This window comes from Rana temporaria, chromosome 3 (assembly GCF_905171775.1).
Source record: "Rana temporaria chromosome 3, aRanTem1.1, whole genome shotgun sequence".
In the NCBI taxonomy this organism is placed as follows: Eukaryota; Metazoa; Chordata; class Amphibia; order Anura; family Ranidae; genus Rana; species Rana temporaria.
The window spans coordinates 371,198,122-371,222,984 of NC_053491.1; the positions used below are offsets into that span (position 1 = coordinate 371,198,122).

Consider the following 24,863-nt stretch of genomic DNA (forward strand, 5'->3'; position numbering starts at 1 on the left):
TTATCCCGTCTCTAATGCACACGAGAAAGGCACTCAGATAAATCAACTGCCTTATTTACAAACATTTGAAAGTATCAGCAAAGTGATCAATGTTCCACAGAGGTTCTCCAATAAATATGCGCCGACACCTCGGGCCTCTCACTTCAGGATCTCATTGAATTCATCATCCGATTATTTATCTCTGGAATCACAATGCGAGACAGTAGAAAATGTACTGATGTAAAACGAGGAGCTGTACACAACTCCACCTGAAATGTCTCCAAATTTCCATCAGCCACTCATTTATTCCACACCAGATGCACAACGGCTTCCGGCTAGAGAACTCCGCTGACAATTTATCACACGGAGAAACAAGATTGATCAGTTTTTCAGGAATCTCCATTGGCGTTTATCCCAGTGGGAGGGGAACTGCTACTCGGAGATCGCTAGACGTGAAATACCTGTAAGTTGAAAATAATTACAGCTGTCGAGCAATGGATCGCAAACAGCCGAGGACAGAAAATCGGGAAAATAAAACAAGCGCTCGTATTTGCCAAAAAAATTTATAAAAAATGGTGCAAACAGATGACACCAGAAGTTTCAAAAAACATCCACTCTTGAGTGTCTGTGGTCTGAGACTAAATCCTGTCAAGACTACTACCAGTATAATTCTGCCCTCCAAACATACAATTTCTACCTCTGTACTATTTTTTCACTCTCACTAACACCCTCTCACACAGTTCTTGTCAACTCTTTTCTACCTTTAATGCCCCGTACACACGATCGGAATTCTTTTCCCATCGTAAATTCCGACCACGTGTATGCCCCATCAGAGAAATTCCATCAGAAATTCCGATGAATTCCACCGGAGTTTAGGTAGAGAACATGTTCTATTTTACTCCGATGGAATTCCGTCAGAATTCCGATGTGAGTTTGGCCGGGCAAAAGCCTGATCGGGTGTACGGGGCATAACTCCCTACTAAGACTTTTTGTGATGAGATCTCCATTGTACAGATATCTCTTGCCCCAAACATTCCGTGTCCACCTGCACATTCAATATTCAATACCCTTGTTTAGTAATGGTAATATACAGGAGGTAACTACATTTTATAAAATGTCTACCTAACCACATGCCCCGTGAACCCTGATCCCTTACAAATACTACGGTCACAACCTCTCTTATGCTCTCTGACAGCCTCAATCTCTCTTCCTCTACTGGTGTCTTCCCCAATCCTCTAAAATAATCTTTGGTCACTCCCATACTTAAAAAGCCCTTGCTGGACCCTGCCAATCTAAAGCTGGATATACACTATACAACTTTATTTAATGTTTTCCTTTAGATTTACTAAAACCACTTAATTTGAGGTCAAACCTAAACATTTTCAATGTGTATGCAATCAGACAGGCCCTTGCACTACATAGTTGAAGGTAAAGAATAAAGAAAAAAAGGAATTGCGCTAAATGTAATGTGCCCAATAGGGTGTAAACCACTGTGAAGTGACCACTGCAATGAGGGCAGATCAGGATGACCACAGTAGAAAAAATAAAAAAATATAAAAATAACAGTGAGAAGTGAAATAACACCAATAAAAGCAAAAATCAGTAAGAGTCCAATCATAAGCATATGATAGTAAACGATGATAGCCTCAGTGAGAAATTGATCCACAGACGATCCAGACAAAGTGAGGACAGGAGAACCTCCACCACAGTACACACTGACTCTTACCAGGACTGATCTCAATTGAGATCAAATACAGCGTAAACACATGGACTCCTCCAGTAATATCCCCAAATCTGAGCGGGTCACACCAGTGGGATTTCCTCAGCAGTGCCACAATCGGAGGTATATATAGAGAGAAGATAGTGTAAAACCATAAGGAGTTTAATAAAGTAAAAACAGATGTACACTTACATCATCCATAAAATCAAGGAGCATTAGAAATCGAGCCGGCCGGCTTCCAGAATGTGCAGCCTGTATCTCCCGGGTCTGATCATGTGATGCGGTGACGTCAGAACGTCGCCTCCCACGTATCTTCCAGGTCTGATCACGTGATGCGGTGACGTCAGAACGTCGCCTCCCTAGTTGAAGTTAAATCTAAAGGAAATCAAACAAAAGTTTGTAGCGCCCTCTACCATAGGTAGGTGCTAGGTAGGTTTTTTTTGGTGATAGCTGCCAATCAGGTAAATTTAGGCAGGCCTATGCTGCATGCTAGGCCTGCTTGTTTTAATGTGGGGGGCAAGGAGTGGTTAGTGTAGCAGTGGGTGTGACCACCTGTCTTTCAGTTCTTGGGCGCCTCCCCTGCTTCCAGGGAGAATGTTCTGAAAGAGGGGCAGGGCTGGGAATTGGAGTAACAGGGAGCTTATGTGAGGAGCTCTGACCAATCCCCAATTGGAATTGGCAGGGGGCAGGCCTCCTACATAAGCTCGGATCCAGCCCACTGGAGGGAAGTTGTCGGTTGGGTGAAGTGGAAAATAGAGTGTTAGACTGCAGCAGGGGGCCCATCCCCATCTAGGGGGGTGCAGGCCTTGGCGGAGGAGCTCGGGAGCCTCTTCTTACACGGTCATGGAGAAGGTATCCTGGAACAGAGGAGCTGGAGAAGCATTCGGTACGCATGTCCAGTTGAAGTTCGGTGAGTGAGGCACAGTGGATATCTGGAGGAGGCATGCCAGGGGAGTTGGGTGCAAATCCAGCGGAGAGACTGTGGGGTTTTGTGTCAAATCGCTGTAGCCTGAGGGCACACGGTTTGCAAGAAGAACTGGCTGGGATCAGTAGTCCAACAACTATCTAACACTGCTAAACAATTAGGCCATCAAGAAGGGGTACTGCACGCCCCTGGCCTATCAGAATTCAGCAAAGTTCAGCAACCTTTAGAGTGATCCCTGGTGCAGTGTGAAGATGATGAGGAGGAAAGACTAATATTGTACAGTGAAGTTTGTGCAGGAGGAGAAGAGTCCTGGGAGTAACAGTCTGTAGGAGGTTGTGCAGAGGAGGAGTAAAGTGGAAACTGTAAGGGCCGGATTCACAGACAGCTTACGCCGACGTATCTATTGATACGCCGTGTAAGTTCTAGGATGCGCCGTTGTATCTATGCGCCGTATTCAGGAAACAAGATACGCCTAAATTTTGGCTTAATACGACCGGCGTATCTTGGTGCATATTTACGCTGGCCACTAGGGGCGCTTCCGTTGATTTACGCGTCAAATATGTAGATGACCTAGATACGCCGATTCACGAACGTACTTGCGCCCGTCGCAGTAAGCTACGCCGTTTACGTAAGGCGTACTTCCGGCTAAAGTTATCCCACCTAAAGCAGGGGTAAGTCATGTTAAGGTATGGGCGTCATATACAGCGTCGTATTTTACGTAAGTCGTACGTGAATGGGGCTGGGCATAGGTTACATTCACGTCGTATCTTAGGGAGGATATGCAACGTGATTCTGAGCATGCGCACGCATGCGCCGTTCGTACGGCCATTCATTTACATGGGGTCACGATTCATTTTAATACAACACGCCCACTACCTGCCTACTTTGAATTTGGCGGGCCTACGCCGGCCTATTTACGTTACGCCGGCGTAAATATGGGAGCAAGTGCTTTGTGAATACTCAGCTTGCCTCTTAATGTTACGCCCGCTCAACGATACACCAAGCTACCTGAATCTGGCCCCAAATGTCTATCATTTGTTCCAAATCTTTAATAACGATGGCAAAAGTGATCTGTTCTTTGGGCATCCCATACCCTTTCCCCAACCAAGTTATATCCCCCAAATAAACAAAACAAAAGCAAATGACTGTTCATTGTCTACGGAAGAGTGATGTATGGAGGTCTGGCAGCAGGGTGAACATGGTGGATGATAGTAACTAGTAGCAACCATCTGCTACAAGTTGTATAGAGTGTAGCCAGCTTTAGTCTAAAGCTGGCTACACACTATACAATTTACTTTAGATTTTTTCCTTTAGATTTACCAAAACCATATAATATGAGGTCAAACCTTAAGAGTTTCAATTTGTATGCAATCAGGCAGGCCCTTGCACTACATGGTTTTGGTTAGGGGTGCAACGGATCGTCACCGATCCGTGATCCGAATGGGTCACCCCATTCGGATCGGCACACCACGCGATCCGCGGAGCGCTCCGGAGCCTCGGCCGTAGGAAAGTCCCCGGCTTCGGCCTAGCTCCCGAGCGGCAGCCATCTTGCTCCACCCCAAGCAATCACAGAGCGGCTGTGATTGGTTGGATGGGATGTCCCATCTCTGCACCTGATTGGCCCGCGTGATGAGCGCCCTCTCTGATTGGAAGGCTGCCCGGATTGGCTGGCTGTCTTGGCGCGCTCTGGGAATCAGGATGAACGTGTGGAGCTTGAGGGGGAAAGTGAGCGCCGCTATGAAGGACAGGGACTCAGTGTTCTTTACTAGTGTAGGGGCAATGTTGGAGTGGTCTGGAACAGTGATGGTGATGACGAGTGGGGGACAATCGTGGACATTACAGTGCACATACAGTGAGTTGGATGTTGGACTGGCTATTATATTACAGTGATTACTAGTGAGGGCAATGTTAAACTGGCTATTATATTACAGTGATTACTAGCGGGGGCAATGTTAAACTGGCTATTATTACAGTGTTTACTAGTGTGGGGGCAATGTTGGACTGGAACAGTGATGGTGATGGACGAGTGGGGGACAATGGTGGACATTACAGTGACGAGTGGGGGGCAATGGTGGACATTACCATATAGAGCCATTGGCCCAGCTAGAGCCCAGACCTGAATCCGACTTTTTTTCATAAATCATTTTTTTTTTTGCTGATCCGAAAATGATCCGATCCGTGACTCCTGATCCGCGGATCGATCCGTGAGTTTTTTGATCCGTTGCACCCCTAGTTTTGGTAAATCTAAACAAAATCAGACAAAAGTTGTATAGTGTGTATGGTGTCTTAGACCCATCTCCTTGCTCCCTTTCCACTCCAAACAACTGCCTGACCCTTACTTTGAATAACCTTCTTGACCCAATTTAGTCTGGATTTCACGCATAACACTCCACAGAAAATGCTCTCCTAAAATTTACAAACGACTTACTAATGGATAAAGTCAATGGTCAATATTCTGCACTCTTATTGGACCGCTCTACTGCTTTTGATACATCTGACCACCCCCTCCTCCTCCTTCCTGACTGTACTCTTTTTTGGTTTTGTTAACTTACCCATCTCACTGCATCTTCAGTGTCAATTACAACTCTACCTGCTCCCTGCCTCTTCCTTTTTCCATCTGTGCCCCCCCAAGGTTCTGTCCTTGGACTTCATTTATTCTCGATCTACACCTCTTCCATGGGTAAGCTGATAACCTTGAGTGGCTTCCAATAGCAAATCCATATTCCACAGTGCTGTACAGAGAATACTGGAACAGGCACATCAGTCTATGCACCAAAGGAACCTACAACGTAATCTACCACTACAGTCACACACTATTACTATTGTACATTTATCGCTTTAGAGCTTGGTCATATGGTCAAAACACAATGTCTTGCCAACATCCCAAAATGCTCGGTAAGTTTCCCCGTGTACACACGGTCGGGTTTCCCATCGGGAAAACTGCAGAGATAGCTTTGGCCGGGAATCCCAGCCGTGTGTATGCTCCCTCGCAGTGTTTCCCCATAGGAAAACTGCCGCGTTTAAAACCGCTGCGAATCCCGGCGGGAAAATAGAGAGCAGGTTCTCTATTTTCCTGCCGGGATTCCTGGCAGTTTTCTTGTCGGGAAAACTGCGAGGAAGCATACACACGGCCGGTTTTCCCAGCCAAAAGCTCTCCTGGCAGTTTTCCTGGCAGGAAAACTGGTCGTGTGTACGAGGCTTTACAGTTTTGCTCATATGTTTACATACCCTGGCAGAATTTATGATTTCTTGGCCATTTTTTAGAGACTATGAATGATAACACAAAAACTTTTCTTTGGTTAGTGTTGGGCTGAAGCCATTTATTATAAGTCAACCATGTTTACTCAATATTACTAAATAATAATAACAACAGAAACTACCCAAATGACCCTGATCAAAAGTTTACATACCCTGGTGATTTTGGCCTGATAACAGCCAACTAAAATTTCAACCACAACTGCCAGGAAAATTATTTGGGATGCAAATAAGATCCCACAATAAGTTCAGGTGAACTACAGTAGTCTCTGAAAGCGCATAGGTCAGAACTGTTCCAGAATTTTGGTGATCATTTGTAAGCCTTGGTCCCCTGATATGATCTCATGTTCCTGGGGGGGGGGGGGGTTTAGAGGATCACATGAAGTTCTCACCATTTTATAGATCTTCTTTAAGCCCTTCGCTGCCGTTTTCCGGACAAATTTCGACAGGGATGGGGTTGACTGTCCAGCTAGTTTTGCCGCGTCCCCTGGGGTCATGTTTGCGAATGCATGGATCAAGAAATTTAACTTCACAGAAACACACTGCAGACTCTCTGTAATCTTGCTGGAGGAACAGAGAAAATATTTCACAATTACAGGAATCTTTTAATAATAATTTATAAGTTAGAGCTATGTATCATCGTCAGCCTATAGATTATCAGCCTATAGATTATCAGCGATTACTGTCATTAGCTGCAACTCCTGCAAACCAATCAAGGACTGGCAGACTAACAAAAGATGATTTTTAATTGGATCTGGATTAAGGCTTTAGCAGTGCTAAATGCATTTTTTTCACAATGGTTGGACCTTGTGGAAAATGAATCACATTTCACTTACAATAAATACGAAGGAAAGCTATCAGCTGTTAATAGTTTTATTTCTGAAGACATTAGGAATGATGAAAATGTGTTAATAAAAATCTAGAATAATTCAATAACCTGTATCCTGGATTCCATCACCACATGCCTGGATCTCGAATTTCATCACTCCATACCCGAATCTCATCACCACATACCTCGATCCCAAGTTCCAGTATCACATACCTAGATTCTAACATCACATACTGGTATCCCAGAGCACATACCTGGATCCAAGGTTTTATAACCACATACCTTGATCCCAGGTCTCATAACCACATACCTGGATACCAGGTCTCATCACGGCATAACTGGATCCCAAGTACCATCACCACATACCTGGATCCCATCACCAGATACCTGGATCCCAGGTCTCATCACCACCTACCTGGATCTCAGGTACCATCACTACATAACTGTACCTCATAATCCCATCACCACTTATCTGGATCACATCATTAGATACTAATATCCCCCCCAAAAAAGATACTGATATCCCAGGCTCAATCACCACATACCTGAACCCCATCACCACATACCTGGATCCCAGATCCCATCACCATATACCTGGATCACAGGTCTCATCACCACCTACCCGGATCCTAGGACCCATGACCACATATCAGGATCTCCGGTCCCATCACCACATATTTGGATCCTGGGTCCCATCATCACATAACTGGATCCCATTATATCTCAGGCCCCATCACTACAATCCTGGATCCCGGGTCCCATCACTGCATACCTGGATCCCATTATACCATCACCAGATACCTAGATCCCATCATCACATACTGGCACCCCAGGTCCCATCACCACATATCTGAACCCCATTACCACACACCTAAATTTCAGGACCCATCACCTGGATCCATTCACCACATACCCGGATTTTGGGTCCCATCATCACATACATGTATTCCAAGCCCCATCACCACATACCTGAACCCTATTCACATACATGGATCCCGAGTCTCATCACCAAATACTTGGATCCCAGGTTCCATCGTCACATAAATAGATCTTAGGACTCATCACTACATTCCTAGATCCTATAAACACATACCTGGATCCCGAGTCCCAACATCATGTACCTGGACCAGGGTCCCATCGCCACATACCTGGATCTTTTGTTCTTTCACTCACAAAAATGCCTGGGTCATAACTTGTTAGCAACCATTGAGAGGTCTTTATTTTGTATGTATGAATGAAGGAGATCCATGATGTCCTTACCTTGTAAAATAATTTGTTGCTTGTAGATCAGAGTCATATGGACGTAGGTTGTCATGGACATACTTCAGATCATGAATGCCAGATAATTCGTCAAGACCAGCCTGCAGCATCTATGGGTAAACAGAAGGACAGGAAGTCATTAGCAGCACTTTCTGCTTGGGGGGGGGGGGCTTGGTTTTCTATAGACAGACCAAAGTAGCAGCAGGAGGAAGTCAGTAGGGTTATGTCTGTCCTCTAAGGCCTCGTACACACGACCGAACATGTCCGCTGAAACCGGTCCGGCGGACCAGTTTCCGTGGACATGTTCGGTCGTGTGTAGGGCCGATCGGACAATTTTCCGGCCGAGCGGACAGGTTTCCAGCGGACAAATGTTTCTTAGCATGCTAAGAAACATGTCGGCTGGAACCATGTGCGCCGGACATGTCTAATGGTCAGTATGACTCATCGGATATGTCCGCTGGCCCGAGAACCCGCGCATGACGTCGAAGTGATTCGACGCATGCGTGGAAGCATTGAACTTCCGGGTTCGCGCACGTCGCCGCCACGTCAGTGTGCTGGCATGGCGGTGAAAAAACTCCACTCTCCTTGAAATGAATGGAAAACTCTTCAAAAGCGCCTGAAAAGCTCTTCAAAAGCGCTAAAGTGTTTTTACTGGCAGTTTAGAAGCGCCTCAGTGTGAAAGAGGCCTAAACACAAGTTACAAAATCTAGCAGTAGCAGGGGAAGGATGAGCTATGTCTGAGCTGACTGGAGGCCGACTGTCTGACCGCACAGATGTACACATTCACCCTATCCCAAGATACAGTCAGACAGAGTCGAAGGAGGGAGTGCTACATATCAGTCTAGGAATACCTTCAAGTGTGGGCTAAGCCCAAAAAGGAGGTGTGTTAACTGACAATTCGTATTTCAGAATACATTGCAGTTTGTGCAGATGGCTCACCAGCTCCAGGGTAGTGATCAGTAAGGCGCTGTGTCTTCGGATGATATTGTATGCACAGCAGCAGAGATCCACAAACTCCTGAGCGCGCTGCGAGCTCTTCCCCCCCTCTGTGATGAAGTTTTCCATTTCACTGGTGAAGATGAACGGTGCCCGGTCTCTGCAAAGCATAAGCCAAAAAAACTGCATCACACAGAATAAATCTCACAACTTAGCTCTAAGGAAGCAACCAGAATACCAAGCTGGGGTTTGCACAGTATACCATTTTCTATATCCGTTTAGGGTTATTAGATGTTGCAAGGTGCAGTGACCTAAGAAGATCGAACAGCCCAGGACACCACCTGGTGTCCAGCACACAGTCAACCAGCTCACTGGAAACAGAGGGCACCCTTATATCAGAGCTGCTGACCTCTACAGCATCCCCAGCATGCCTGTTGCAGGTAAGTAGCTTGAATTATTACATTTAGGCACAGCAGGGGAAATAGTATTTTCAGGTAAAGGCCAGCAATAGCTGCCTGAGTAAAGAGAATTTATGTACTCACTTCCCAGAATGCTTTAGTGATGACTGCTCTCTCTCTATACAGCTAGGAATAGGACTGCTTTTCATAAAAATATAAAATGTGTCCAGAACATCACAGATTATATAACCAAATATGTATGACATTTGAGTGCACTGCATTTAGCTCATAAAATTCACGCAACATGGAGATTTAACCAGTGCATAGCAGTAATTATGCACATTTAATCATGCCTGCAGTAGTGGGTTTATTTACATTGTAAAATTATAAACCAATTAAGGTCTGCCTTTTAATCCAGCAATATGTTGTCACCAATATGACACAAAAATTTTATTCCACAAAGTAAAAAAAAATTAAAGAAAGGGGGGAGGGAGTTGAGGGTTCTCCTTAATACTTAAACTGGACCCTTATCTAGGCATGTAGCCTGAGTGGCCATTAATGTGAGGGCAAAGTGTGTGGACTCCCTTCCTCCCTCTGAACAAGATACAAAAAGGGTGCAACCAGATACTCCCAAGGCAAGGAATATTGCCACAAAAAACTGTGGTAACACTGTGTTAAAAGTCTTATAGGGCATGTACACACTGAGGCGGTGGGGGAGGCGGCGGTGGTAAAGCGCCGCTATACAGTCGTTTTAGCAGCGCTTTTGACCAATAGCGGGGCTCTTTTACCCCCACTGAAGGGGTTAATACTGCCTGTGTAGCGCCGCTGCCAAAGTGCTTTGCAGGCACTGCCCATTGATTTCAAAGGGCAGGGGCACTTTAGGAGCGCCCCAAAGATGCTGCTTGCAGGGCTTTTTTTACTGTCCCGCAAGCGCACCGCTCCAGTGTGAAAGTACTCAGGCTTTCACACTGGAGTGACAGGAGAGGCGCTTTCAGGCGCTTTGCATGCGCTATTTTTAACGCGAAAATGCCTGTAAAGTGCCTCAGTGTAAAAGTTGCCTTAATAATACACAAACACATAGTTAATAACTTTTAAAATGAAGTTCATTAACCTTTTGCCACTGCTGTGAAGCAGCCCTTTAAGAGGGCCTTAACGTAGGGAGGTGGGTTTCCCGAATCCTATGAGCAGTGTGATTGGCTGTCACAGTGATCAGTAATCATGATTCAGCACAGAATGACATTTTTTTTCCTTAATGCAAGGAATGCATTAAGGTAAAAAAATATTTAGGCTTTACAACCACTTTAAGCCAGGCAAGCCTGCAGTCTCATGCTTGTGATAACGTGTAATACCTGATCAAGCTCCCTGTTTGTCTGCCCTGCTCTGCTAGATTGGATTCCGTTGTTGATGACCTTGGATCGAATATCGACTGTTCTCTGAAATATGCCTGCCTTCTGACTTCGGACATTGACCCTGACTATTGTGAACCTTGCCTCTCCGCCAACTGCAAGTACCTCTTTGCTTTGCTCAGTTTGCACATGCCCTGGCATGGTAACCAGGCACTATAGCTATGTGTATAAGTCCTGGGGGCATTCAAGTACTGGTAGGCCGGCTTGCCTTATGGGAAAGGGGCTGCTATAGATGAAGAACACAGTAACTAGCTATAGTGTCTGATGACCTACATTAGGGGTAAGCGTTACATCTTCAAAAGGTGTTCAGAGTCAAGTTTCGGGTTTTTGCCAATTTCTGTACTGTGTGGCCAAACTGACAATGGATGGAACATGGGCATGTTTTGGGCAACAATAGCGAAGGCCTTCTATCTTCATGTTACATAATTTATAAGCAACAAGACCAATCAGTGGTACTTAGCATGGCCATACATTAAACAATTTTCTTGTAAATTTTCCTTTAGATTTACCAAAACCATATATTATGAGTTCAAACCTAAACACTTTCAATTAGTATACAATCAAGTAGCCCCTTGCACTACATAGTTGAAGGTAAACCCAAAGGAAATTGAATAATGTATTTGCTTTAGAATGAGGCTAAGGCCCCGTACACACGACCAAACATGTATGCTGAAACTGGTCCGCGGGCCAGTTTCAGCATACATGTTCGGTCGTGTGTGGGCGCGAGCGGGCCGAATTCCAGCAAACATTTGCCCGCCGGGCCTTTTCCCAGCGGACAAATATTCCTGGACGTGTTTTAAAACCGTCCGCTGGAATCCTGCCCGCTCGGACATGTACGGTCGTCAGTACAGACCTACCGTACATGTCCGAGCGCCCGCCGTCCCTCGCATGCGTCGAATGACTTCGACGCATGCGTGGAAGCCTTTAAATGGCAGGCCCGCCCACGTCTCCGCGTCATCGCCGCGGCGACGACTCGGACACGCCCCGCGTATTGTTTACGCGTGGACTTCTGTACGATGGTTAGTACAACCATCGTACAGAAGCCCTCTGGCAGGCATGTACGGTGAAAACGGTCCGACGGACCGGTTTCACCGTACATGTTTGCTCGTGTGTACCGGGCCTAAGAGTAAGAAAGAGCGTATAAAAATATTTTAGCCTGAGGGGGCAGAACAGGAGCTCAGGCCAATAATGTTCATTTGGTCCAGAGCTCATCCTCATTTCATGAAGGTACACAGATGATTTGCTGAATAAGTGATATGTGCATCCTTGCTCTGGGCCAGAGACCTACTGACTAGTGGAAGAATATGAGGATGACAGGTCCAGAGCAATGGTAGGTCCCATATTTTTGTCCTGAGGAGTTTCATTTATAATCTTTTGTTTAATTACCCTTCTGTATCAATATTAAACCACCCAACTCAAAATTATCAAAGTGGCAATATTCAAAACTGTATGTAAGAATTTTTCGCTATGGATGTAATTCCGTTGACAGCATGTCAGTGCTGATAACTTTGAGGATGATGACATTAATAATTAAAATCCCCATTACCACACAGATTACAACAAAATAAGTTGTGTTGTGTGTTGGGACATTCCCTGTTATCCCATATCCCAGGATTGAGCTCCACTATAAACCACTGTGTCCAGTCATTTGAATTATGAAAGTCGTATCTCGGCCGCTGAGATGAAGGCACAGCTTGTTCTCTGACCTACATATGGTGCAGCGGCTAGGAACAAGGCCTAATGGCTCCCCCGTGTCATTATCTCCATCTCTCTGCCTGACACTAATCACACCTGACGTCCACCAATTAAACATCTAATAGACGTTTTCCTCACCGGCTGATGAAAAGTGACAGCAACCATAATAAGCCGGGAACCCCGAGTGACCCCGGGGACATCTCTACCACTTCAACACTGAGAGGTCAGAAAAAAACATGCCCATCTATCAGGGAAGAGAGCCGATAAAAGTACTGCAACGTGAAGAATATGAAGGTGGAGACAGGTTATTATGATGAGATAACCTTACGATGAAATGGGCAGAATCAACATTTACAGCTACTGTACAATCAAACCTTTTTTTTTTTTTTTGCTTTAGGTGGAATGCAGAACAGATAAGACACCTACCTGGCAGTGTTCTTTTTCAATTTCTGTGCCCTGTCAGGAAATTTTCCCTTTATCTCTGGTGCCAGATGCAAAACAGGAAGTGAGAAGAACTCTACCATAGACAGTTGTCACCAGAACAGTTGTGCCCATTAAAAAATGTCCTCTTTATTCCTATTCTGGTGACATCGGGAAAATTAGAGAAGAAATCTCTAGATACATATTCTTCTCTGCTTCATCCACAATTAGGGCTCGTTTACACATGCTCTGTCCTCTGAAGCATGATTCAATGCTCTTCAGAGGGCATTTGACAGAAGGCAAAGAGGGGTTATGTTGCCCCCTCACTGCCCGATTTAACCCTGTAAATGCTGCACCATCCCACTGTAATTGCATGGATTGCACGCGGTTGAGTCAAGGCACCATAAACTAGCATTAGCAACACGCTGTTTAATTTTTGCTATGGCTGTGAGCTGTAAAACATAAACATTTCACATTATTCACTGTGGAGGAGAGTAAAGCCAACCATAGATGCATTGAATCTTGGGTGGTTTAGCCACCACTGGCTGAGGCTCAATCTATCTATGGGCAGGTTAGTTGTACTTAAGTAAATTCATCGATTGACTTGGGTACAACCAGCCTGTCCAATTTTTTACATGTGATTACTGCTGCTGGCTATAGCCGCTAGTAGTGATCATTGTATTCTGCTGGCCAGGAAGGCTCCCTGCCGGAAGATTACAATAGTGCTGCAGAAGGGATTAATGGGTGAATCGGACGATTTTCTTGCTTTCCATACGTGGTGGAAGGAAAGAAAATCAAATCATCTGTGGCTTGCGCAACTGCTGATTCGAACAGCATTGTATGTAAAGGCAAGTTGGTGTGTGGTGTTAAAGGAACTGTGACTTACAGGACTGCCTTCTGAATTGAACATGGTTAGAAATGATTTTGGGTCATGGGGTGTCTAACACACCTCCATACTGCCTCTTGAAGAGTAATACAAGCAAAGTGTAACCTGATCTCAAGCTGAAAATATCTGTCCTCCACCAGCAATGGATGCTGGGTCTTATGACACACACAGGAAAAGACTGAAAGAGAACTCCTCTCATGAATCTTCAGTCCTGGGAAAGTTTACACTTCCTGACCCCACATATCTCCTTCCTCAGCGGGTGGTGTGCAGAAGATCTGTAGCAGATTGGCATGTGTGTGTGACGTCCCCACACAATGTGTCACTAAGCAACTCATTATCCCCTTTTATGGGAAAATAAATTAAAACACATCTCAGTCCCACAGGAAGTCCCCCTCCACCACTGACAACCTTCCCATGATGTGATGATAATAACATGTCATCCAAAAACTAGCAGAGACATTTCTGGAAAGTGAAAAAAAACTGCAGAATGTTCTGGACATTATCCAGTATATGGCGACCCACCATGGAGGCCAAGTGGCAGTGCAATGTCTGAAAGCACTGCTCCTAATCACAAAAACACATTTTATGTATTTAAAGGGAACAACGTTGTATCTTCCATCAGTGTGTTGTATATATTGTACATCTGTTTGGCCAGAGGGCAGCCACGCCAACAAAGTCTCCGTTATACAATGTGGCCAGCAGTGAGCATCTTTTCCTAATTGCACATTGAGTCATTGTAAGATTTGTATAATTGACTGCGCCAGTCATGGACTCCTCTCACGCATTAAATTGTACAGGAGCTCCACCCACCTTTTTACCTTCCCAAACATCTGTGCATTGCCCAAAATCTTCCCAAAATCAATGTGGAACATGTGACCCGTGCCTGTCAGCATTATGTTGTCATTGTGGCGGTCACAGATCCCCAGGATGAAGGTGGCGACACACCAGCCGGCACAGGAATACAGGAAATTATCTGCGGCCTAAGGAACACATCACAAGAAATGAGACATTACACACATGATCTTTGTAGATGAGTCATGTATTATACATATTAGAAATGTGTATAGATTTTATGAAATATGCACATTTATAGGAAAATTATATACAAATATCATACATCTGGGAGAGTAAATGATGGAGAAGGGTCTGGGTTTTCTGGTAGAGCATAAACTCAGCACTCTGCACTTAGCACCAATCAGTAGCTTTTGGGGCATGTTCACAGTCGGATTGCACGAGAATGTTCATGTTCCCATGTGATTACCGCACGGTGTGTTTTGACAGCCCATTCACTTGAATGGGTTGCAAAGTGCACTGGACCATGGAAAAAGTAGCGTAAAAGCTACTTTTTCCAAACACATTGCTCCAAACCGCATGGAAATGAGGAACCATGTGATTTGGTGCTCACATACGCACTGCGTTTGTGATCTGTGTCAGGGGTGCCATTAACATTATATTGGTGCTCATACGCAAATCACACGGGCAGCATGTTTACCTGCGGGAAATGTGCACAGAACACGCCTTTCCCGCACCGTGTTCTAGTGTGAACTGGCAATTAAAACGAGCAAGATATTTTCTTGTATTATAGAAAAAGTATAGATTCTGAAAAGAGAAACATGATCCGCTCTAGTACAAAGCATTAGTAAGACCATTCATCTGGAATATGCAGTTCAGTTTTGAACGCCAGCTCACAAGAAAGAAATATCAGAGAAGTGGAGAAAGTGCATAAAGTGGCAAGGAGGAGATCAGCTATGGGGAAAGAATAAATTCCAATTGAACCTTCAGCTTAGAGGCTTACGCACATGGCAAAAGGTGTGACATTTCCATCAGTATTTTTTTTAACATATCTGAAGCCAGGTGTATCGTTTCCTATGGACTCATGCACACACTTGCGTAAAGACCAGAAAACTTGTGCTGCATTCAGATATGTAAGCGTCTGAAGTCCTGCGTATGGGTCATATTTTTATTGTTTGTGCTAACATTTACATGTGTACACCGTACAGCACAAATGAATCTATTGGAGTACAAGATCAACTTGCACCCAAGCAACGGAGGATGCTAAGGGGCAATAGCTATCTGCATCCTAGACACGGAGGATGTTGCTTTCTGTGTCTGAAGCAACTGAGGATGTTAGGTGGCAAAGTTACCAGCATTCTAGCAAAGGAGGATGCTAGGTAGCAACCAAAAGACTTTATTAATGTTGTACACTTAAATGCATGTAAAACTTGCTCAAATGTTATATGTATACAGGGCACTTTTTACTCAGGACCAGGCCCGTCAGAACAAGACAGGCATAACAAGCAACTGCTTGGGGCCCCGAGCTGGCCTGGGGCCCCCAAGCAGGAGCCCGTTCGTTCCGCTGCAGGGATGGGGGCTTTCGTTTGCTGAGGGGGGAGAGAGAGAAGGCAGAGGCAGCCTGAGACTGTGGACTGCCCCTCCCTCGCCTATCCAGGGACAGAGAGAATGTAGGGAGGCGGGGCAGACACTGCTGACACCAAGTGAGAGAAGGTCGTGGGGGAGGAGCTGCAGAGACACATGGAGCAGAGGGAGCCGAGCGAGACATGGAGCCATGCAGGGGAAACCAAGAGGACACTGACAGAAAGTAAGTGTCTCTGATTCTGGCACCCAGCGCTGCCAATGTACCCAGTCAGTCCCCACCACCACCACTGCTGATTCCATCCAGTCAGTCCCCCCCAGCACTGACACTCATCCCACCCCCCACCAGCACAGCCACTCATTCCTACCCCCCACCACTGACACTCATTCCTACCCCCCAACCACTGACACTCATTCCTACCCCCCACCACTGACACTCATTCCTACCTCCCCACCACTGACACTCATTCCTACCCCCCACCACTGACACTCATTCCTACCCCCACCACTGACACTCATTCCTACCCCCCCACCACTGACACTCATCCCTACCCCCCACCACTGACACTCATCCCTACCCCCCCCACCACTGACACTCATTCCTACCCCCCCACCACTGACACTCATTCCTACCCCCCACCACTGACACTCATTCCTACCCCCCCACCACTGACACTCATTCCTACCCCCCCCACCACTGACACTCATTCCTACCCCCCCCACCACTGACACTCATTCCTACCCCCCCACCACTGACACTCATTCCTACCCCCCACCACTGACACTCATCCCTACCCCCCACCACTGACACTCATCCCCCCACCACTTACACCCATTCCACCCCCCACCAGCACAGCCACTCATCCCCAACTCTGCTGGGGACACCTGCTGTGGGGGGGACTCTGATGGGGACACCACTTGCTGTGGGGGGACGACTATGATGGGGACACCACTTGCTGTGGGGGGGACTCTGATGGGGGCACCTGCTGTGCGGGGAACTCTGATGGGGCACCTGCTGTTGGGGGGGGACTCTGATGGGGACACCTGCTGTGGGGGGGAATCTAATGGGGACACCTGCTGTGGGGGGGAATCTAATGGGGACACCACCTGATGTGGGGGGACTCTGATGGGGACACCACCTGATGTGGGGTGGGAGGGGGAGGGGGGAGTAATAAGTATGTTGGATTTAGTTATTGTGCACTTTTTTTATGTATATTAATTGATTTGATGGTACAGTGGTGTTTTTTGCAAATGTTCAATTGTTGAAAATGTTCAAATTTTATACACATTATATGCAGCAGCAGTATTTGCACTGTAAAAAATTGTATTTATATAATGTACGAATGAACTTAAACTGTATCGCTATGCTGTGGTTCCTGTAGGCTTTGCGTGCGTGCGGGGGGGGGGGGGGCTGGGATTTGGGCCCCCCAAATTTCTTCAAATGTCCCTGCTCAGGACTATGCTGCCAGCTTCTGCCAGCAGATCCTGCGTACTAGTTGTATTTTCAGTCAGTCATGTACACATTCTTTTTCTGAAGAAGTAAGAAAAATGCCAAGAAAGCAAAGAACTAAAGAGTCTCTTAATGAAGGTGAAAGAAGGGAGCTCAAAAGCTGTCCTGAAATTGAAAACTAAGATCATAGCAACGGGTCCCATCACTTCTTGGCAAATAGAAGGAAAAGAAATGGAAACGTGACAGTTTCTATCTTCCTAGGCTCCAAGATTAAGGCAGAAGGTTACTGTAGCCATGAAATTAAGAGACGCTTGCTACTTAGGAGGAAAGCAATGGCAAACCTATAAAAGGCAGAGACGTCACCCTACAGACAAAGTGCCGTATAGTCAAAGCTATGGTATTCCCAGTAGTGACCTATAGTTGTGAAAGTTGGACCATAAGGAAGGCTGAACGCCTAAGGCCCCGTACACACGATAGAATCCATCCGCAGATAAATCCCAGCAAATGGGTTTCTGCGGATAGATTCTATGGTGTGTACACGCCAGCGGATCTGTTTCCGTGGAGAAATCTCCTCTGGGATGGATTCCAGCAGATCGAATATTTGTTGTGCTGCACAACATATCCATCTGCTGGAATCCATTCCAACGGATGGATCCGCTCGTCTGTACAGACTTACCGGATCCATTCGTCCAAAGGGATTCCCCGCACGCGTCGTAATGATTTGACGCATGCGTGGAATTCCTTATATGACAGCGTCGCGCCCGTCGCCGCGTCATAATCGCGGCGACGGCGCGACACGTCATCGGCAGAGGATTTCCGCGCGGATTTCAATGGGATGGTGTGTACACTCCATCCCATCGAAATCAGCGGATATCTTTGAGAGGATTTATCCGTGGAAACGGTCCGCTGGACCGTATCTGCGGATAAATCCTCTCGTGTGTATGGGGCCTAAGAATGTATGCTTTTGAACTATGGTGTTGGAGAAGACTCTTGAAAGTTCCTTGGACGGCAAGATCAAACCAGTCCATCCTGAAGGAAATCAACCCTGAATATTCACTGGAAGGCCAGATCCTAAAAAAATTTGGCCACCTAATGCGAAAAGAGGACTCATTGGAAAAGACTCTGATGCCCCGCACACACCATCACTTTATGTGATGAAAAAAAACGACGTTTTTAAAAACGTCACTTTAATTGACCGTGTGTGGGGGAAAACGTCATTTTATGTCTTGTAAAAAACGACCAAAAAAAATTGAAGCATGCTTCAATTTTATGTGTCGTTTTTCAAAACGTAATTTTTTACTTCACAGAAATTGACCGTGTGTAGCAAAAAACGTCGTTTAAAACAACGTTTTTTCACCCGCGCATGCCCAGAAGCTACTTATGAAGCAAGCTTCAATGGAAAAAGTGGTGAGAACGTAACCTCGCTTTGCTAGAACATTGTGAGAAAAACGATGGTGTGTAGGCAACTTCGTCTTTGAAAATTGATGTTTCAAAAACGTCATTTTTTACTTCACAGAAAATGTCGTTTTTTTTCATCACATAAAGTGATGGTGTGTACGGGGCATGATGCTGGGAAACATGGAAGGAAAAAGGAGAAGAGGACGACAGAAAACAAGATGGATAGATAGCAACATGAAAATAAGTAAGCTCCAGGAGGCAGTGGAGGACAGAAAATCCTATCGCACAATGGTCCATGAGGTCACAAAGAGTCGGACATGACTAAACGACTGATCAACAACAAGCGAAAACTTAGACAAAGGAGTGGCTATGGAATTAGAATACTTGGATTTTGCAAAAACGCTTGACAGTTCCCCACAAACGGCTAATGTGTAAGTTAAAGCGGATGTGCCATGAAAAAAAAAAAATTAAAAGCCAGCAGCTACAAATACTGCAGCTGCTGACTTTTAATATTAGGACACTTACCTGTCCTGGAGTCCAGCGACGTCCGCAGCAGAGGAAGAGCAATCGCTCGTCACTCTGCTGCCCCCCCCCCCCAGTGAGGGAACCAGGAAGTGAAGCGTTCCGGCTTCACTACCCGGTTCCCTACGGCGCATGCGCGAGTTGTGCTGCGCCTGCTGATTGGCTCCCGCTGTGCTCTGGGAGCCGAGTGTTCCCAGAGCACAACGGGGGGCACAACGGGGGGCGGACGAGAGGTGACGTCCTGCCCGCAGTCTGCCCGAGACTGTGTGGCCGGAAGTGGGTGCAAATACCTGTCTTTAGACAGGTATCTCCAACCCCCTCCCCCCTGAAAGGTGTCAAATGTGACACCGGAGGGGGGGAGGGTTCCGATCAGCGGGAGTTCCACTTTAGGAATTACAAATTCAGTTGGATAGAAAACGACTGTATTCAGAGAGAGAGTAGTGATCAATGATTCAGACTATCAATGATCTAAGGTTATTTGAGGTGTATCCCAAGGTTTAGTGTTGGGACCCTTACTTTTTAATATACAGTATTTCTAAATGATACAGATTTTGGAATTAAAAGCCATTTCAGGCTTTGCAGATGACACCAAGCTATGCAGTGTCCCTAAAGGATGCCTCCAACTTCCAAGCAGACCTGCGCTTTTTACCCACTTTCCTACTGGGCACTTTTACCCCCTTCCTGCCCAGGCCAATTTTCTGCTTTCAGTGCGGACACACTTTGAATAACAATTACGCAGTCATGCAACATTGTACCCATACAAAATTATAATTTTTTTGACAGTTGGTGTTTTCTTTTAGTGGTATGTAATCACCACTGGGCTTTTTATTTTTTGCAAATGAAAAAAAAAGACTGAAAATTTTGAAATAATTACGTTTCTTAGTTTCTGTTTTGCAAAATTTTGCAAATAAGTAATTTTTCTCCTTCACTGATGTGCACTGATGAGGCAGCACTAATAGGCATTGATAGGTGGGCACTGATGAGGTGGCACTGATATGCGGCACTAATGGGCACCAGTTACCGGGTCTCCTCTTCTCACACTGTGATAGCGCATGAGGAAAGGAATGCTGATAAAGTGTGTTTAAATTGTTATCAGCTGTGATTAGACACAGCTGATCACATGGTAAAGGGCTGCTGTGATTGGCCCTTTACTTTGGTTACAGAGCATATTGGATTTGCACTGCAGCGGGTGCACGGGGGGGGTTCTGGGGGGACGTCCATGGACACCCTTTCAGAACTGGACAACCACACTGTAGCCGTTAGTTAGGTAACTAAACTTAAGTTTAAAGTTATGCACTTGGGCGCTAAAAACATGCATGCATCATACATTCTAGGAGGAGAACAGCTAGGGAAGTTGATAGTCAAGTAGGACCTGGGTGCTCTGGTAGATCACAGACTTGACCTCAGACATGAAATATGAACAAAGTATATCCTTCTATGGTGCATACTTGTCTCATTTAAAGCAGAGCTCTGCCGTAAAAAAATATATTAAAAGCCAGCAGCTACAAATACTGCAGCTGCTGACTTTTAATAAATGGACACTTACCTGTCCTGGAGTCCAGCAACGTCGGCAGCAGAACACGAGCAATCGCCCGTCTCTCGCTGCCCCCACCGCCATCCTCGGTGATGGAATCAAGAAGTGAAGCATTGTAGCTTCACTGCCTTATTCCGTACTGCGCATGTGCGAGTCGTGCTGCGCCGTCTTCACTGGTCCCTGCTGTGTTCTGGGAGCCGTGTGTTTCCCAGAACACAACGGAGGGGACAGGAAGTGACGCACTACCCGCAGAGTGCGTTCCCGGAAGTGGGTGCAAATACATGTCTTAGACAGGTATCTGCACCCCCCTCTCCCCTGAAAGGTGCCAAATGTGACACCGGAGGGGGGGGAGGGGTTCCGATGAGCGGAAATTCCACTTTAGGGTGGAGCTCCGCTTTAAGAGCAATATGAAGTTGATTTACTAAAGGCAAATGGACTGCAGTTGCTCCAGATTTTAGAAAATTAGGTAAAGCTTCACTTTGCAAAGAATACCCAATCACGCGCAAGTAAGATAAAAGAAACAGCATTTTTGCTTGTACATGATTGTAAGATGGAAGTCAGAAGAGCTTCTACTCATTTACTAAGCTCTGGAGCAACTGCATTTTGCAAAGTGCACAGTTTGTCTTTACTAAATCTACCCCTATGCGTCATTTCAGTCTGCTGCTTCCTTCCTCTGCTATCAACATGAATTACATCTAAAGCCCAGTACACACAACCAAAAATCCTGTCAAGAAAAAAAACATTGGTTTTCCTGACGGGATTCCTGGCAAGCTTGGCTTGCCAAGCCGTACATACAGACGGCCATCCAAAAGAACCGCCGTTCTTTTGAATGGCAAGAACGTGGTGACATCATCGACGATGAGCCAGCGCTCGTCACATTCGATGCCGTTGCCGCCATCTTGCTACACCCCACACTATCGTTGTATGCTACCGTGTATGCGTCAAAGTCGTATCGAGCATGCACGGCTTTACCTTCGGACAGGTAAGCATACAGACGACCGGTTTTCTCGGCAGGAAACACTCTGCCAGGAAACCGGACGAAAAAATAGAGAGCAGGGTTCCCTTTCTTTTTCCGTCTGGATTCTTGGCTGTTTTCCTGACGAAAAACCTGCTAGGGAGCATACACACTGCCAAATGCTCTCCTGGCAGTTTTCCTGCCGGGAAAACCGGTCGTGTGTACGAGGCTTGACAAGTGTTCCTGACAAAAAGAGAAAAATGGTGACGGGGAGTGATCTTCAGCTGATTCACAGCCTCAGCTCTGTTCCTGTGTGCGGTGTGAAGGGGGAGGTGTGTCCCTTCCCCCCAATAAGCTCTCATAGCTCTTCTCACTAAGCTCTGCAGAGTGTAATTTCAGTTCTCTGTCCCCTTTTTTCTGCCAGTCCAGACAAGCTTTTAAATTCTGGACTCTGAACAGATGTAGAGAAGAGAAGGCTCAGACAAACAGGTATAACCTATGTAGAAGGATTTTTTTCATCTTTGTATATCACCTAAGGCTAGTCACTGGTATATGTAATGCCGCGTACAGACGATCGGACATTCCGACAACAAAACCGTGGATACATTTCCGACGGATGTTGGCTCAAACTTGTCTTGCATACACACGGTCACACAAATGTTGTCGGAAATTCCGAACATCAAGAACACGGTGACGTCCAACACACACAACGGCACTAGAAAAGGGAAGTTCAATACCAGTCGCGCTAGTAGAAGTTTGATGAGAGACCATTCGCACTTTTCAGCCTCATGCTTTTCAGTCCATTACAGCGTGACAAATGTGCTATCTCCATTACAAACGCTAGTTTTACCAGACCGAGCGCTTCCGTCTCGTACTTGATTCAGAGCATGCACGGAATTTTGTGCGTTGGAATTGGCTACACATGATTTTGTTGTCGGAAAATTTGAGAACCAGCTCTCAAATTTTTGTTGTTGGAAATTCCGACAGAAAATGTCTGATGGGGCCTGCACACGGTCGGAATTTCCTACCAAAAGCTCCCATCGAACATTTGTTGTCGAAAATTCCGAGGGTGTGTACGCGGCATTAGAGTTCACAGCCACTTTAATGATCGCATGCAATGCAAAGCTGCAGTTTCTAAAGCTAGTAAAATATTTTATTGTATTAAAAGAGGTAAAGACTCCAGAGAGAGACATTATTTAGCCCCTGTATAAAGCATTAGTGAGACTTCATTTGAAATATGCAGTTCAGTTTGGCACAGGTTCATGATAAAGGATTTTGGAGAATTGGAGAAAGCGCAGCAGAGAAAGGTAATAAAACTGATAAGAGGCATGGAGGAGCTCAGCTGTAAAGAAAGATTTAAAAAAAAAATCTTGAATAGAAGTTACGATTAAGGGGGGGATATGATCACTGTAAATACATACGTGGTCCATATATCGAACTTTGTGTGTAGAGTAAACCTGGCTATACATGGATCAAAATCCGTCCGTCTCCTCCCCCGCTGGGTCCAGGCAGACCAATCATCATCAGGAAAACAAAGATGCTGGTGGTCTGTTGCCTTGACTGACAAGCGCTGCACCAATAGCAGAGAGGGCAGAATAAGATCAAGCCAAGGGCAGGTTGATGTATTTTTTTATTCTTGAAGAGGTGTTTTTATTATATTTAGAACATAAGAATTTGGGGTGTTCAATACTATAAAAAATAAGGAATTGAAACCTTTCAAAATACATAAAATAAATTGAGTTGAAGAAAACGAAAAAAGACAGAATAACGCAGACAGAAAAACCATGCCAGTGGAATATATCCAGAAATTATTATATATGTGTAGCAATGACCCCTGAAGAAGTTGCTGGAATAAAGCTGCCCACAGAATGATAGTTCTGTCAAGCAGGGACAGTCACACATTAATGAGAATTTGGGCTGTCCCTGGTGAACTGACTGAAGTTTGATCCATCTATGGCCAGCTTTGTGGGCCCTCTTGTATTCCCTACACTAGTGACTTTCCCTGTAGCTACACCCAGGCGCTCACTGACCCTCTATTAGGGGAAAAACAGACAGACTTTAAGGGTTCCAATCTTCATTTGAAAAATGTATTGGCTCATTGTCTAAGAAGAGACAGGAGCACAGGAAATTCAGAAACAGTAAAAATGTAAATGTATATTAGGCCTCTAAAAATAGAGCATTTTTAATGGCCACACACGATCGTTTTTAATGACATTAAAAAAAAAAAATTTCACATCATGAAAAACGGTCGTGTGTACGCGGCATAAGAGCTGATGTGGTGGTGAACAAAAATATATCTAAATATATAACTCATGATAGAAGTACATATAAAATGTAATAAAAAATAATTGAAGCGCTAACACTTGACAAATGGATAACTAAAAATAATTACAGTTCTCTCAAATAAGTAAATAAAATGCAGACATTACATGAAAACAATTCATAGACAATTTGTAAAAGTCCCAAAAAATAGTAAATTATGTATTCCAATGTTAAAGTGCAGTCGTGCTCCAAATCTCAATGTGCGCCACACTCCCTCTTGTGTCCCTACTCACGGGATAGAATGGACCCCTAGCTTTTCAGTCTGGGGGTCGTTCAGGCTTTGAGATGTTGGCCAGGGATGACTGAGTCACATCAATGTACCAAGAAGATCTCCAGTATTTATAACCATCACATGTGGATCATGATGCCCAAAATAATGAAAAGAAAAAGGGACCATAGTGAAGTACTATTTACCAAAGAATTTATTGCGCAAGTGGACAGGTACTAACAAACTGAAGGTTAAAAATAGGCATCAGTAACAATTTAAAACAGCAAGCAAACGCTGCCTGCGTGTGTTGCATTTGAAAACCGGAAATTCCGTCAATGCATTTCGCCCTCCTACAGGGCATCTTCAAAGGGCCTCCTTTTTTTGGACTTAGG

The 24,863-nt window shown here is 45.3% G+C and overlaps 1 protein-coding gene across 3 annotated transcripts in view; it reads right to left on the reverse strand.

Annotated features, from left to right (window-relative positions):
- The window catches only part of PIK3C2G (phosphatidylinositol-4-phosphate 3-kinase catalytic subunit type 2 gamma), a 168,250-nt gene that overhangs the window by 15,250 nt on the left and 128,137 nt on the right, over positions 1-24,863 (reverse strand). For all 3 annotated transcript variants that reach the window (XM_040345483.1, XM_040345484.1, XM_040345482.1), the window contains exons 24-27: positions 14,520-14,689; positions 8,908-9,064; positions 7,969-8,078; positions 6,272-6,443 (exon numbers count right to left, since the gene is read on the reverse strand). In XM_040345483.1, the coding sequence (XP_040201417.1) occupies positions 6,272-6,443; positions 7,969-8,078; positions 8,908-9,064; positions 14,520-14,689 (609 nt within the window). The remainder of the gene's footprint in view (positions 1-6,271; positions 6,444-7,968; positions 8,079-8,907; positions 9,065-14,519; positions 14,690-24,863) is intronic.